At 36.7% G+C, this 16962-nt stretch overlaps 1 protein-coding gene across 6 annotated transcripts in view; it reads left to right on the top strand.

Annotated features, from left to right (window-relative positions):
- Window positions 1–16962, top strand: part of PLEKHA7 (pleckstrin homology domain containing A7) — a 145604-nt gene that overhangs the window by 82814 nt on the left and 45828 nt on the right. For all 6 annotated transcript variants that reach the window (XM_033515371.1, XM_019006967.2, XM_033515370.1 and 3 more), the window contains 4 exons: window positions 997–1080; window positions 8500–8611; window positions 14304–14408; window positions 16151–16223. In XM_033515371.1, coding sequence (XP_033371262.1) covers window positions 997–1080; window positions 8500–8611; window positions 14304–14408; window positions 16151–16223 — 374 coding nt within the window. The remainder of the gene's footprint in view (window positions 1–996; window positions 1081–8499; window positions 8612–14303; window positions 14409–16150; window positions 16224–16962) is intronic.

Below are 16962 nucleotides of genomic sequence, written 5' to 3'. Positions count from 1 at the left end.
GGATGTCCTGTATGCTGGGAAACAGGGTCATATCTCTAATGCTTGGAACCAAATAGGCTTTACAAGAGGAAAAACTCCAAATCTTTAAACAAGAAAACACATCAAGTTTTCATTTTTTGTATCTTTGACATACAATTTTTTGAATGGCTTTGTTATTTTCCCTTTTGAATATACTCAGACTGTGTTACTATTTTGCTACATTTGATGTGAGTTCTGGTTTTGGATGTTGCTTACCTAAGAGTTGTTAACTAAACCCAGAAAAAATTAGATTCTTAAAAAAATGAGCTCTTGGTTCACAGATAGGTAAGAAAAATATCTTTAATGAAAATAAATGTTTCACAGAGGATAGCAAAATGTCTAGAAGGTTTATAGAAATTTCTGATTTTAATTAAGTTCTGATGAAATACTGAATAATGTTTCATATAGACTGTGCAGCCGCACAGCTAAGGTTATATGTGGTCCTCTGCATGAAGGTGTAAAGAGAAATCTTTGGAGAAATACCATATTAGAAGAAAAAGAAACATGTAAGAAATGGCTTCCACATAATTTCTCTCTGTGACCTCATTAAATAATAAAAATTGTGTAAAATATTATTGAGCAGCATTTCAAGTTATTTTACTGGTGCTATTCTGTGAAATTTACAGAAACACATATCAGACATTTATGTTGTGTAATTTCTGTGCTATATCTAAATAATCTGGTAACAGCCAGGTGTAAATAATCATAAATTCACGTGTGTCTCACTAAAGATTGCAACTAGCTTACTTTTAAAACATTAAACTGCTTCATAATTAAATGGTACTTTGCCATTGGCAAAGTTGACAAGAATATAGGAAGGAGCTGAAAACATTTCATACTTGAAAAGTACCTCAAAAATATGTTTAATTCCTGGAATAGAGTAGTAAAACATCAATATAAAAAGTTCAGCCTTTTAGAGAGCATATGTTACTGAGTATAGTAATATTAATTTCCTTTTTCTTTTTTTTTTCTTTTCAGCCATAATCAGCAGACCACATCATTTAGACATCCTGTGACAGGACAGGTTTCTCCAGAAAATATTGAATTTATTTTGCAAGAAGAGTAAGTAGTTTTATACCCATGTCAAGAGATCTAAAACAGTAGCACATTTGCTTACATTAGCTTAGTACTGTAATTTAATGACAGTTCTTCCAATAATGTAAAAAAATTTAATTGACGATTGTGCTTAACATTGTGCTTCTCATTGTGATAGTATGTTTTTGATTCCATGCTAGGACTTGAGGGAAAATCTTTATCAAATCGTAAAAAAAAACCCAGACAAACCCAAGAATAAACAAATAAAAAAATTACAAAATATACTTCAACAATAATGCTTTAGTCTTATATAAATATCAGGCAAACAGAACATAAATTTAAAGTGCTTTTGGAGCATATTGGAAGGTTTGTACTGAAATTGAAATGCACAAAATACTACTAGTTTTCCATTGTATTTCCTTGATTTTCTTACTTTTAAGATATTCTACATTGGTCAGCTGTTTTTCTTTTTTCTAGAGAAATGGTGTTGAATATATTTATTTCCAGCGTATTTTATTTTGATTGTTTAAAAAAAAAAGACAAACAGGCAAAAGTAAGAAATGCATGTTTTCAATCTGGTGAATTTGGTCACCTTTGGGTTGATGTTGGATTGGATCATGCATCATTTCTCTGTAGGCTCCAACTCCTCCTTGTCATGCTGGCTGCATGCTAGATTGCTCATGCAATCTTTCTCTAATGCAATGACTGGGTATCTTCCCTAGACAGAAACAGAATCTTGGACAAAATTCTGCTTTGCTTCTAAAACCAAAGGGCAAGAAGAATGGGACAACACCAGGGAATTTTTCTTTTCCAGGCCAGTTTCCCAGTGCTGTTCAAGCAGCTTCTATCTCCTCATGTGTTGCAGAGTCTGGGCATCCTGCTGTGATGGCCTGGATATGGGGTTTGTGTGGCTGCCTCCACAATTCTGAGCTCTTTACATTTCAAATTCTGTGGCATTTAATTTGCTTTACATTTTAGTAAAATGTCAAAAGCTGTTACAGCATTAGGAAAAATGGGGCCTAGAGGAAGGCCATTCAACACTCGCAGCAGACTGAGCCTTTTCCAGCAATGTCTTCTCCTGTCACTTGGAGAAGTAGAACATGGCTGTAGAGCTCAGAGATTCTGATACAGCCCTGAGAAGAACTTCTCAAATAGTTTAAAAGCCAAACCAACCAAACAAAACCAACAATAAACGAACAACAAACCTCCTAAAATAACACTAGCCAAGCAGTTGCTCTCCCCCAAGTCAAAGCAAAGCCAAGGCCAATCCTGTGTTAAGATGTCTGATGAGAACTAACGTGAAATATAATGTGAAATTGTGGGAGAGGACAGTGATTAGGTATGAAGGCTGTGGGATGGCTGCTGAGCTGGAGGTCACCCCAGCTGTCCCATGGCATGCGGGTGCTTTGCTGCTCAGCTGGGCTTAGCTCATTTACAGGTATGAAACAAGCCCCTCCACCTCACTTTCCTAGTGAGGAGAAACAGGCATGTTGCAAATCAGCAAGTCTCACAGAAAGTGAGGACAGCAGCCACTGGGCATGTGTTCCAACTTCCATCTGTTAATTGCTTTTTAATTTATCTGTTGTAAAGGTTCAGTCAAATTTAATATGCATTTAAACATATGTACTGGGAAATAGGTGTTTGGATAACCTCTTGGAGTGCCTGCCCAGATTAGTCACACTTGCCTAGGCTGTTTTTCGTTTTGTAGTCATGGTAGCTGGTAAAATATTAAAAACGGCATTGAAAGAAGTACTTGTTGGTGGCACATGGCTTTAGTGATCTTTAGTGTGTGTTAGTAACTTTTTTGGAAGAGAAATGGAAGTCCTTATTTGAAGGGCAGTCTGATGAACATGTAGACTTTAGTTACTCACACTGACATGGTATCAAAAACCAGGAAAAAATCTTATACTGTAGTAGAATTGGGAGAGAGAGGTGGTTTTAACTCTAAAAGAGGGAATGGCTGGAGGGATAGAGAGAAGAGTAAATGTTTCTAGTCACTGCTCAGGAAACAATCTTTGCAAGAATGTTTCTCTAAGCTTTTATTGGCCTGAAGAACATAGAGTGTTTCTAAAATCAGATGTTTTTAATCTGTCAGTTAAAATTGCTTTAAAAATGTCTTTTTCAAATGTGTGGGATGCTCTGGTTTCCTTAGTTTTGTACGACTTCTGTGCAGCAGTGGGGGTTTCCACAGAGGCTTTTCATCATGGTCATGTGTGAGTTTCTGTCAGGTGACGATGCTGACATATGTGGACGTGTCTGCTGAAATCAGAGGAGTTGTTGGCACCTTCCTGTCCTAAGGCCTAAGAACTGTAATGGAGCTTTGCCTGTTTTCAGTCCTTTTCCCTCAGGCATCTGGGATTTCTTGTGGTGCTGATCATGTATCAGTTTGGAATCAGTGTTGTAGATCCCTATCATGTGATGAAATGATTTCCACCAGGACTCGGGTCAGAGAGGCAGTCTCTCGATTGGCATGGTCTGCGGAAACTTTCCATCCTGGGACCCTTTGACCAAGACTACCTTTTCTTATAGCTGAAGAACCCTATCTGAAACAGTAGCATTCTCAAGGGTTTCATAAAAGCTGATGTATTCTTCAACATGATTTATTACTGACTGGTTGATTTTAATTTAAGATTTGGGCCAAGAAGTTGCCACCAGATGTTGACTGGGAGCTAGTGGGGAGAAGTGAGCACAAACTTCTTCGGGCTGCAACACACATATCTATTTAAAAGGACACATTTTACATCAGAAAAGTAATTTAAAGTCATGTAGAAATGATGAATGTGAGGACTGCCCTGGCCATTCCTCATGCTGGAATTAGTGTTCTGGCAAGAAGATTTGGGAACAAGTTTTGGAAAATTACACCAATGAATGATGTAACCCTAGCTTGATTATGACTCAGTTGTGAACCAAATACCCTTGATTCACTTGATCAAATGAGAACTTGACACTTTCAGTAGAAGGCTGAGACTGTATTTCACTAGTCTTTTCCCAAGGCATTTAAACAATATCCCATCAATTTTGCTTTTCAAGCTAAAATCTGGTTTTCTCAACTCCATTGTAGCTGGAACTTTTGAATTTCATTATCTTTTGATCCTTACACTATTCCTTTTTTCTAAAGGAATATTTTCTAAAGAAAAATTTTTGTTCTAATTCTGATTTCTTTTTTCTTTTAAATAGTAATTAATAATTCCTTATTTCCTAAAACATTCTTAGCTGGGACCACTATCAAATGCCTACCTTGAACTCTGTTTTCCAAGTTTAGCAGCTTTGGTCACTTGGTGTGTGGGATGTGTTTTCTGTACCTTTCACTAGCTCTGCTTGAGAGCCAGCTTTTCTGCATGTCACTTTTAGGTTTCTTAATTTCTGGCAGAATGATTGATCACAGGTGACTGCAAGATTCAGTTTATGAGCTCATTGTTTGTTATAATAATTTAATTGTACTTTTCCTTCTCTATTCCTTTACTAATAATTATTAACATACTTTGGCTGCTGTTACTCATTCATCTGATATTTAAAAATAACCTTTCCTTTGTAATGTTTTGAGTGATAAAAGCTGCAGAGATGTTTTTTATTTCATCCTCCTTTGAATTACTTTTCTGTTGGGATTGAATTCAGTTTGGCATCATGGTTGCTTGTATCTGAAGATTATTTTCTATCTGTTTCTTCCAGCATTTCAGTTTTTGTCTAGCATAATTTTTATTTTCTTTTTACTTGTTCACCTCACAGGCTTTAGGATCACATTGAAATAATCTGAGTATCTTGCTGTATGGGAAGGCCTTCCATTTCATAACTGCCCCTTAATTTCTGTGCTTTGCTTTCATGTTTTTAATGAGCCCTTAATCCATGAAGGGATCTTTCTTAACCGATGGAAAAGTGAGAATTAATGATGAGTCTGCTGGACAGGTGTTGGGTTTTTAGTTAACTACATTGTTATGTATGCATTTCTCTGAAAAGCATCTGTGATAGAATTACTTAGGATAGCTGTATATCATGTTTAGATTTCTCCTCTTATATCTTTGTTAAATAACAGTTCTTTAAGTAATTGTGGGCAGAAAGGAAGAATAAGGCAGGTACAGCCATGTAACTAATGTTAAACAGTACTGGTTGTGTATTAGGAGCTGTATGATATTTGTCATAGGAACGTGTTTGCAAATGAGAAGCTACTACTTTAAAAAAAGATAAGACTTGAACATAAATGTAGACATACGGAAGAAAAAATATAGTGTGCTTAAATCCGATGAGTGCAGTTCTCTTTCTTGCCTGTTTTTCTGTGCCTGATAAAACCCGTGTATCACCTCTGGGGAGAGAGCCATCTTATTTTATCTATTGCATTTGGTTACTATAGCAGCAAAAATATCAGGTGGAGAGGAAAGAGGAGACCCAAACAACCTCAAAAGAAATACCTTGTTTACATGTATAGAAACACCAGGAGAGTTGTCTTTTGTTTGGTTTTTTTTTTTTTTTTTTTTTTTTTAATCTAGCTGATTAGGAAATGTATTAGTAACAAAACTAGATTGACACAATGTTACTGCATCATGTCTGATTCTAAGAAATAAACTTTTTAAGTGCTGGTATGGATGTGGATCTTCCAAGTCGACTGATCTTTATGATCTCTCGTGAGTATTGCATTTTCAATATGGGCTACTGGTGTAGTCTTTTTTTTATTATTGTTCTTGTTCAGTGTTGGGTTTTTTTAATAACCCAAATGTTTGCTATGTAATTTTTTCAGCTGGTAAATATGGTTTTCCTGGCGACATATTAGCAATGCTTAAGTAGAGCAGGGAGTTGCTTGACAGGAGATATTATATAGAGTGTTATTTTCAAGTACGTAAAAAAATTTACAAGGTACTGGAGTTCCAAATGGACACACTGCAATTGTGTGTGTGTGTATTCACACCACTTGAGGGAGGCAGGAGGAAAACTAGCCTGAAAATAGTAAAACACCATCATGACGAAGACAGAATGGGGTATCTTGGATAACAGATATTATCAAACATCTGTGGTAATAGTAGCTTCGAACTAATGTTTCTGAATGCACAGAGTCAATGCTGTAGTCACTTATTTTTCAAGTTGAATCTGTAAATACTGCTAGGACAGTGTTAATTCCCTTAACATGCCAGGATGTTTCAGGTAATTCTGCATATTCTGCCTGCTTTTATTTGCTTTTAAAAACACTGAGAATATTGATTAGCTGTTGAGAGACTTGAATACCTGAGTTTTATGTTCTGGTTTCATGCAAAAATACCTACCATATCCTTGAAATACTATATACAATATGGATTTAAATATGCAGTATTGTTTTGTGTTTTCTGTTAAATGTTGGGTACAGCAAATTTGCATCATCAGTGTTTGCTGCTGAAGACTTTTTATAGGAGAATAATAATGTATTTTCTTTTTCAGTGGGCTTAATATCTCTTTTGCTTGCTATTTGAATTTTTCCATGGCAACAACCTCACATTTTTTCAAAAAGCATTTTTCTGCTTGTGAATTTGTAGTTCATCATTAATTTGATATTACTAGAGAGGGAAAGCCTGATTTGTTGGAAGTGATCACTTTTATTAGCAAGTGGAAGAGAAGTCACTGTATGATCACATAATAAATGCTTAGAAATTACATTTTTATTGTATTGTATTTATTGTATTATGACTTTCTCATGATGGTGTTGTTAAACATATAGCTTATTTTCCTCTGTAATTCTTATATTTTTTTGAAAGTGCATTATGTTTAACCTGCTGTGAAACCATATTTTGGGGAATAGTGAAAATCTGTTAAATCAGAGTAGAAATTTTAAATTAAAACCATTCCTCTGGGGATATTCCTTCTTCTTCATTTATTTTTTAATGAAAAATTAAAAAATTGAAAAATTAATTCCAATTTGTCAAAACTTAAATTGTATTTTTCATTTTCATCAACTGAAATAGCTTAGTCAGGCAGTGTCATATATGGGAAGTTTCTTAATCTGCATTTTGTAGAGACTGGATTAAAATGTGATTAAATGCTGAAGTAGGGTATCTGGTCCATAAGAGGTGAGGCAAATTAACTCAAACTGACATGATTTAAGTTCTCTTACTTTAAAGGATGGCCAGGAATTTTAGGGGCTTGCTCTCAGTTTTTCTTGTATCTTGTAACTAAGGTGTGTTACATAAAATCTAGAAAGAAGGAATTTATGCCAGATATGCAAGGTATAAATAAAATGGGACCTAAGCTGTGTTACTTACTTGCAAGCTTCATTGAAACCCTGGTCACAAATGGTAAAATAAGCTTTCCCTAACACCAAACCACCTATACAAGCTTTTGGACCGATAATTGTTCAGGTTGTAACTGATGAAGAGCTGTGTTGGCAAATAATTTGTCTTCTGTTAAACCTTGTGTTGAGCTACTAAAATCACAGGTTCTTCTCTGTTCTCATGATAATGGTGGTAACTCCCCAGAATTATTCTGTTTTCTGTTGTGCTCAGATCTGGATTTCAGTGGTAGCAGCAACTGTGTTTGGTGTAGCTTGTATACTATTTTTGGTTTTTCTAAGTGGCTTTGGTGACTGGGAAAAGGAAAATCATGTGTTGTTAATTGTTTGTTTTGTTGTGTTTTCTTTTCTGATGTGACTGTATTGCTACTTGTTATTTGCTAAATTATGTTGTATGATTTTTGAAAATACCACCTGTGGTTTTAATTTAATTCGATGCTGGTGTGAAGCTTGACTGCTGAAGCTTCTCTTCACAGAGATTTTATTTTGCCGTTCCATTTATCCTCTCAATTCTTCTCTGGGTGGCTATACTGAATTCTCACTTGTTGAACAGGTTCTTCTGGTAGGATTGACTTCACTTATGCTTTAAATGGATATCTGAGCTAGTTATCAGGATTTCTGGAATCTTAGGATGACTCAGAAGTTACACGTTTCTAACAATTATCTGCCATGAATTGCACCATTTTGCTTAAAAGGTACTTTAATAATTCATATTGTGCTATGAATCATATTTTGGGCAGATTCAAAGAGACAAAGTTAGTGAAAGATCTAACAGCAGTCTAGATTCAGTTTGATTTTAAATAAAAAGCGTTTTATTGCCAAGTGGTGATTTTCTCCCCAGTATTGGCTCTTTCACAGGTTTGTGGCCAGGTCCCTAAATTGGCCACAGTTTGGTTTCACTGCATAGGCCTTATCCTCTCTCTTACCACACTCGTTGTTTTATCTTGATTCTCACTTGGGTTTGCATACAATTTGGCAGATTTCTCCCTCCTGATGCATAGATTAATAATAATCATCAGATGTCACTGCCTGAGAAAGACCTGAAATCAAAATAACAGGAGTGGTGCAAAGGAACTTGTTGATGCGTGGGAAATATTTGACTAACTTATTGTTCTTTTCACACTGTGAATTTTAAATATAATAAGGCCAAACAATGTTTGAAACAATGTGCTTTAGATTACCTGGTTTTGTTTGCTTTCTAGACAGAATTCATCTATGTCCAACCAACAAATAAACCAAAGGCCTTCAAGCATGGTCAGTGAAACGTCCACTGCGGTAACTACATCTGCTGTTGATACAAAACACGGCTCTAAGGTAAAAGAATAAGCTATTTTTTCAGCTTGTTGATCAGAACTTCACTTATTTTAAGTCGAGTATTCTTGTGCTGATTTCAGCAGGGCTGTGGATTTAGCCTAACAGTCTAGTAATACCTCAGAGAAGAGGCAATATCTTCAACCCAGACACAAATCTTTTAACAGCACTGTATGCAGCAGTAATAGCACTGTTACCCCTCTTTTAGAAGCACTGTATACCCACATGGTAGCATTAAATGGTAACTTCTAACAGAATGATTATTGTGACATAGAAAGTTTGAGAGTCTCACAAATGGAAGTAAATATACATAATATTAGGATTTCAGCAAGTGTTTTGATGGTCCAGCGTGTACGGCAAGAAGTGATCCATGATACCAGGAATTTGCAGTTCTTACTTTTTCATGAAATCTTACTACCTTTCCTCCTCTTAGTAACAATTAAATCCTTTTCTTCATCACTGCGGTGCACAAACAGTGCAGGCACCAAGTTCCCACACATAATGTTTAATGATGGAAAAGACCATTCCTTGTCATTGACAAAGGACCTGTCCATTATTGAACAAAATATAATAAAGTGCTGTACTTGAAGTGTCACCATCTATTTTAATGCTTCTTTGACCTTACAATAAATTACAGAACAGTGAGAATTGTAGTGTCTAGATGAAAAGGCATAGAGCAATATTGAAATAATTAGCAGAGGTAAGATCATTTTCTTAACTTTGGCTGCAGTTCTTAAACTTCTGTTGTTTTTTTCCTAAATGTAAAAGTGGGCAGCCTCTTATGTAACTGAGTTTGAGAAAGGACTTCATCGAATTGATTGCAAAGATACTTTGTTTATTTGGAATACTTAAAATCTTTTACTAATGTTTTGATGTGCTTGAGTATAGGAGATGATACAATTTCATGAAAAGCCAAAAAATAATTTTTTAAAATATTTTTTTTAAAACCCTCAGTTAATAAGTGATTGGACCAACACAAAGATTGTAATGTATCAAATCTCAAGAATAAATTTATCTTTAAAGTGTTAGATGAAATTATCTCTGCAAACAATAAGCATGATAGGTTACTTGAATTAGTTTAAGCACTTCTTTTTGATATTTGAAGAGTTGAACTTACCAAAGTATGTCAGCATTTGTTTTTACCCTATTTATCCTCCTTACTCTGCTTTTTTAAAGCTTGCATTAGAGGCAGAAAGATAATTTTTTCCTACTTTAAACCAGCAAACTTACTGGGGACCTGATACGGTGCTTTGAGCTGGGGAATTCTCCAGGGACACAGTTGGCTTTAACTTAGCCAGGATCACACTTCTGCCAAAAAGTGTGCATCCTCTGACCCCTGCTCCTCCTGCATCCCTTCATCCCATACTTGCACTGATCTAGTCAGAAAAATGGGGACTGAATTCTACTCCCAGGCCACCCACATGCTAGAGGCTAATTCACTCGGCATGTCAGAACCGCACAGCTGAACAGGCGGGTAATGCTTTTTTTGTCACACCTTAGAGAGTATCCAGAATCACCTCCCAAGACTTTGCTTGGTCTGGTTTGGGTCTCTTTCTATTCTGTTTGCAGTTCAGTGTTAGGGTGGCTATGTATGCTTCTGGCAAGCTCCCAGGTGTGGATTTTTTTAACACATGGCAGCTTTAGACTTAGAATAAAGCTCTCACAGAGGCTTTGCCAGTACTTTGCTTCTCCACCAAGTTTGTTTTTATAAGATCCATTCTACTTTGGGTCCTTAACAAATAGTGGAGTTTCAATTTAGATGCACCAACATTTTTCTTACATGCTCTTTGTTTCATCATTGTACATGTTAGCAGGCTTGAAATCATCTCTCTCATTTTGTAAAGTCAGAAGATCTGTTGAATTCCTTCACAGCCTAACACAAAAATTATTTCAAGTGAAAGTTCAATGATTTCAATGAGAAAAAAGGCTGTAAAATAAAGACCCTGTGTCCTCCACTTTGAGGTTGACTTTTGGCAGGTTAAAAGTAGATTTTCAGGTCCTTCTGTCTCTTTCTAAATGTTTTCTTCTCTGAATTCCATGATCATTCTTTCAAAGAGCAAGTTCCCAGATGCAGACATGAAGCCAGAGACGTGTTCATATTCTCTACTTAGCCATGGCTAATTATTGGGGTTTTTATGAAAAGCTTCTATAATTTGGTCCTGCAAATGCTGTCACAGATTGGTGTATGCATGGTGTCAGAATCCTGGCCAAATTCAGACTGTTTTTTTCTGTAGAGCTGTGCACATTTCAGGACAGTATTTTGATATAGGAACTATCTGAGTAAGTCATCTAAAGACTTCAGACCAATGCAGCCCATCCTACTCTTTGACATTTGAGCGGTATAGGGTTGAGAGAATTAGAAGCAAAAGGGCATTCTGATAAACTTCAATTATTCTCTGTCCCAAAGATCTGCTTGTTCATCTCCAATTCAGTTACATCATTAATCACATTAAAAGCCATTTATATTGATTAATAATTAAGGTTATGGAGGAATAAGGATCTGTTTCAGTTTGACAGTAAAGTACATTTGGAATTTAGGCTGTTAAAACATCTGGTGGTGTGAATGGAAGTTTGTAAATGTTACTGTGCCACACAGGGCTTTGGCCAAGTTAAAAATGAAAGGATAGTAGGGGATGTTTTTACTATCTACATTTTGAGAGCATGTTTTGGATGGATTCTGCATAACAGAAGTCATTGAGTTGTTGATGACACTGGTAGTTGCTGGTATTTCTCTGACATAAACTGGTGAGGAATCCAAGTGAAGAATGGATCTAGCAGTTAGAGCAAGCAGTGTTGACAGGTATGTGGTGTGCCAGCTCTGGGGCTGTCTGGAGCTGGAGTGGAGCACAGGGTCTAATTCACAGACACTGTATGTGAATGCTCAAAATTAAGAGCAGGATTTTTGGAGAGTTTGTTTTCTGTATCTGAAAAATAAGGATTTTGTATCATTTTATTAGAGCTACTGAAAGGATTCATAAGTTCATTGCGAACTGAAGCACTCAGATTTTTTGAGTTAGACTTAGACAGGTGGCTTTTTGTGGGTTGATTTTTTAAAATTCATTTTAGGTTGAAAGTTCCATGTTTTATTATGCATATGTATTTGCATATTTTGAACAAAATATAGTCTTCCTGTTTACTGTTTAAAAAAAATCTGTTCCAAATAAAATTCTATCTATGCTTTTTTTGTCAGTTCTGTCTAAAAGAAAGAAAAAATTACATAATTAAGTTAGCAACTTTCCTCCTCAGCTACAAGCTACTGTAAGAAGATGAGGCAGTGATGAAAAGGGATTTGATAATGTTGACTCTTGCCATTTTTGGCTTTTGTTGCAAAAAACTTAGCAGTCATTCACAAGCAAGTCAGCATAACAAATGTACTGAAGTCAAAAGTGACTTTTGTGTCTTCAGTGATACAGACGGCTGTGCTGACCTGCATTTTTAAACTCATGCCAACGACATCAGAATAATTTAAGTTAGGAGAAGACTACTGCAGTGTGGAGAAATACTTTAAAAAGATACCTTTTCTTTTAAACCAGTTTCTTAGTCTAGATAGTGGAAGCAAGGCGTGACATGCAGTATCTGTTATGCTTTGCTTTATTCCAGAGCAAAATGAGATGATCAATACTGAAGATTATATGAACATTTTAATTATATAAAGCACCATGGAATGATAATTTTGTTTCCGTTGTGGGTATTGGTTTGACATTTAATACATAGCCTTTGGAAAAATTTTCCTGCTCCTTTGCCATGGAAATTGTTTGATCTTTCGATGAAGTCCAAGGATGATTTTTCCACATTGTGGTCTGCATTTTTAAAAAATTAATATCAGAGAAAATGCTTGATTAAAATAATTTAAATTTAAATGCTGCTGTAAGGCTAAATCAGGTATACTTCAACTACTCCTCATTTCCTCCACCCTTCCAAAGATCGACACAAGAGAAAAATTAGGGAATTAAATTCTGTACATTGTGTAAATTGATTTCTGTTCAGCTGCAAAGTATAGATAAAGTAAAAACAAAATAAAAATAGATTTTTGACTTTCAGAGCTTTAACAAATTTGGGCCTCATTATTTTTCATCACCCTTTTAATGAAGCTGTTGCGTCTTAACATTTGGCAACAATTTTTAAAAACTCAACTATAAACTTAAACAACTATATTTACTTCTTATTTTTCTTTTAAGAAGTCCATACATGGCTGTGTTTGCCCAAAGCTAGTGCTCTGCAGCCTGTTAGCTGAGTGCCTCAGTACAGGTCTGGCAGAGACACAGCCTGGGAGATCTCGGTGACACCATCCTCAGCTGACTTTTGCTATGAACCAGTTTTTGCCAGCTGGGTGACAGGTGCACCTCCTCAGAAACATGTTTTACAACCTGCTCTGCTGGGTTTGTGCCAACAACCCTGGACAGGTGGACAAGTGTGGGTTTTTTCTTAAGTGACCACCTGTGGTGCCCTGGGGCACTGGTGGGTCTTGTGCAGGCTCTCACTGAGCTGTCTGGGGAGGTGGGGAAACCCTGCCCTTTGATAGCTCCTCACAACTGTTACATCTACCTTGCTGTTTCAGATGCAATAGCACCAAAAAAGAAGTGCATTCTTTTCATACTGATTATAGCTATTATCTTAACCCGTCATTGAGACAGGAAGTTTGGTGCAGATTGGTAAAGTCTGACCTTCATCAAATCAAATCAACAGAATCCATTTAAAGTTATAATATTTTGCTAGAATTATTTACATTATACGCTGTCTTCTAGTCCAGCTGTTGCCTGACTGGCAGGAGCAGTACACTGAGATATTTTTCTGATGTTACCATTTGTGTGTGATGAATATACTTGTTTCCAGAGCTTCTGTTTGCCTGCATCTCACAGAGCACCTGTACCCTGACAAGCTCAGAGATTAAAAAGAGAGACACTGTAGGAAAGAATTAGGACATCTTTATTCTTAGAGAAGTTGGCAGCAACTGTAAGGGTAGTCTGTCCTAAAGCAATTGGAGCAAACTGGGCTGAGACTGGAAAAGAACAGGCAAATTACTCATTGGGTGATTCTTGCTTTTTCACAGGTGGATGGGTCTTGCTTGTTTGTTTTTGAAATAGTTTTGTCCATGTGAGTCAAAACTGAGGTTTCATCAGGACACAAATCATTACCTAGTCCTTGTGATTTCCACTGACTGCTGTGTAGGTCTCTTCCTGGTAGTGTGACTGTCTTCTTTTGTTTGCAGGCCCAGAGTCCAAGCATTTTAATAAGCTAGCAATGTTGTTTGAATTTAAACGGGAAAGAAAAATTAGAATCAAACGAAACCCCATCAAAAATGCCCCAAAAACCCAAACAAAGAAGAGCAAGAGTGGGATTCATCTGCTCAAAGTCCTGTGCATGTAAGAGAGTTGTGCAGTATTGTCCAGAGAGACTTGCATGCAGGCCTCAAAAATACTTCCCAGGCACACTAAAATTTCCACAGTTCCGCCCTTCTGACTTTACACACCAGTGTTGCTGCTCTTCAGCAGGAGCTGGCATACCATCCTGATGAAAGTGGAAGATTGACTTTGTTCTGTTGTAAATATCATTGCCTGTTTACTTGCCCTTGAAAATGCCATGAATGCTTTGTTGCTGTGTAATGAAGTAGAAGTTATTGCAGTGAGAGTATTTGTAATGTGAAATGAGTCTCAGTACAGTTTAGAAACCACTGCTACATTAAACTTCTTTACAGGTTGTGAAGACTGGAAACAAAGTTCACAGCTTTGGAAAGAGGGAGCAAGCAATCAGGAGGAATCCCAATGTTCCTGTGATAGTAAGAGGCTGGCTGCACAAACAGGTATGCATGTGATCACTGGTTTCTGTTCATACACTTCAATGCAATCATCAAGGAAGAGCAAGTGCCTTCCAAGAAACTGAGAAAGCAGAAGCTCGAGTGTTGGTAACACAGGGCAGTGTTGGGTACTTCCACAGACTTTTTTGTTGCACAAAAAATTCTTTTCCACAGACAATTACATGATGAGGAATTCATGCTTGGCAAGTCTGAAAACCAAGGTTTACGAATGGGTTTGATTCAGAAGAGGGAACTGATAAATGGACATCAACATCACAGCTCTATGTTGAGGCTATAACTTTGTTATCTAGATCTGGTTATTTTCCACTGGTTTATCCTGCTGGCTTGTTGTCAGGCTGATCTTTGACTCCCTCAGAACACTGTCAGCCTGAGGCTGGCTGTGAAGGCTTTATTCTGTCTACTTGGTTATGCCCTTCTACCCTGATCAAGGGCTTAATTCCAGTCCCTATGCCTTTTTGTTCTCCAGAAGCAGGAGGGAGAAAATGATGGGAAATGGGGACCCATTCACCACATGTGGCTGTCACCAAGACCAGTAGCCAGCAAAGACTGGGTCATAGAATTTCATCCAGGGAACAGAATTCTACAGCTACTATGTCTTGAACTCTTAAGCTGACAGAAACACATCTTTGAGTGTAATAAGTAAATAAAGCTGTTTGTTGTATGAGCATAATTCCCCTGCTTTTCATTTGGCAGCCTGTGTCTACCAGATTATCACCAGAGATCAAGCAGCTAGATTTAGGGGTGGGCAGGAGAAGTCTGAAATCTGAGGTTTGCGATTATGGTTTTACATGCACAGGAAAATGAAATAGCTGTCAGCTGTCTGCTTTCTCCTGGGTGGAGAGATGTAATTCTGCTGTGTTTCACTCCCAGCTCTGTTGATATCCACAACCCAAGTCCATTAGTTTTCAGGACAAAATCAGAACTCTGACACTGGATGTGTTGCCAGCCTTGTAGCATGAAAATGGGAATGGAAGAAAGTCCTTCCATACTTAATTTGATTGCAGAAAGGAGAGGGAAGTAGCTCAAGCAATGTTCTATATCCTATTTCCTTCTGTCCCCTAACCTTTGCTTGTTGCAAGCTGAAGAAGTTGTACTTGACTAGATTATAGTCTGGCAATTTTAAAAGCTTCATAAATAAATTTCAATGCAAATATTACTCATTTTGAAAAGGTTTTATATATACCTCCACAGGCATATTATATTATACTTCATTAAAATTTGCACATTATGCATACTGTTTTATTTCATAAGGAATATTTGATTAAATTACATTTTAGGCATGGGTAACATATGGTGATTGAATTATAGGATGTCATTGCCTGGAATGTGAGGTCATACTTCCGAGCTGTGTAGTGATTTTCATTTTGGTCTGCAGGCAATTGTTGGAGTTTGTGCCATCCAGAAACACACTTGTTTCCTTATTGGAGATAAATCTGAGCAGATAAAATAAGTATTGGCTGTGTACAAGGTTAATCTGAATGCTGTTTGGGATAAGGATTTAATTACTTAATGAAAATTAGCAGTTTGAATATTCTACACTCATTATTTTATAGCTGGATGTTTTGCCTCTTATCTTTCTTAGTACACAATATTTTGCTAAGATACAAACCATTTGTTTTGCAGTTAGCAGTCATATTTAGGTAAACTTGTGGTAAACTTCTTGCTGGATCAGCGCTGTGTCTTAACTTTCCTTAAATGAAAAGTGTACCCCATTTCTTGCATTTCAGGATAGCTCTGGAATGCGATTATGGAAGAGACGATGGTTTGTGCTTGCTGATTATTGTTTGTTTTACTACAAAGGTGAGTAGATAATAGCTGTTTCGAGTTAGTCTGAACAGTTTACCTGTACAAGTCATGGTGAATGCCTGAACTAACAGAAGTCTTCAGATAAAGTTAGTTGTTCTGAGATGAACAGTCAAACAATTGCTTGGCCAGACAGCAATTAAATGCACAGCAAATTCTAGGCTAGAGTAGGGGAAGCAGAGGATGCTGTATATTTTTTCACGTGATTTATATTTGGTATATGCCACAGTATACATTGAAGAACATCTGACTAGAATAAATAAGATTTATCACATCTCTGGTCTGTGTTCTGCTACCTATTTGCTTGCACTGGGATGTCTGAGTTTTTTGAGAATGCACTATGGCCAGATCAGGGCATTGGTTCAATTTCAATCCAAGGGACAAAGTAGGATTCAGAGAACTTCTGAATCCAGTAATTCTACCAAAAAAAAAGGTTAGATGTGATCTTAGACCAAACTAGGTATTACATAAGGTTATTTTCAAGTTTTGAGTACGTCATGTTCTACAATTCTTGGAAAGCATTACAGAATATCAGACTTGGAATTCATATTTCTAGATGTTGCCTTTCTGCTGTTGATCACTTGGAGCCAGCAGTAATAGTGTTTTCCTAATTATAGCAATTAGCTTGGATGTACAGTGCTAAATGGAGGGTCCATCATGTTTTGCAGCCTGTCACTGTTCATTTGTCACAGTAAGCTTTATTCTTGAAGTGTATTCTGCTGGCTGAAGCTAAAAA

This window comes from Parus major, chromosome 5 (genome assembly GCF_001522545.3).
Source record: "Parus major isolate Abel chromosome 5, Parus_major1.1, whole genome shotgun sequence".
NCBI classification, from domain to species: Eukaryota; Metazoa; Chordata; class Aves; order Passeriformes; family Paridae; genus Parus; species Parus major.
Note: the sequence above shows the minus strand (reverse complement) of the source record. Positions and strands in the feature narration are given on the sequence as shown.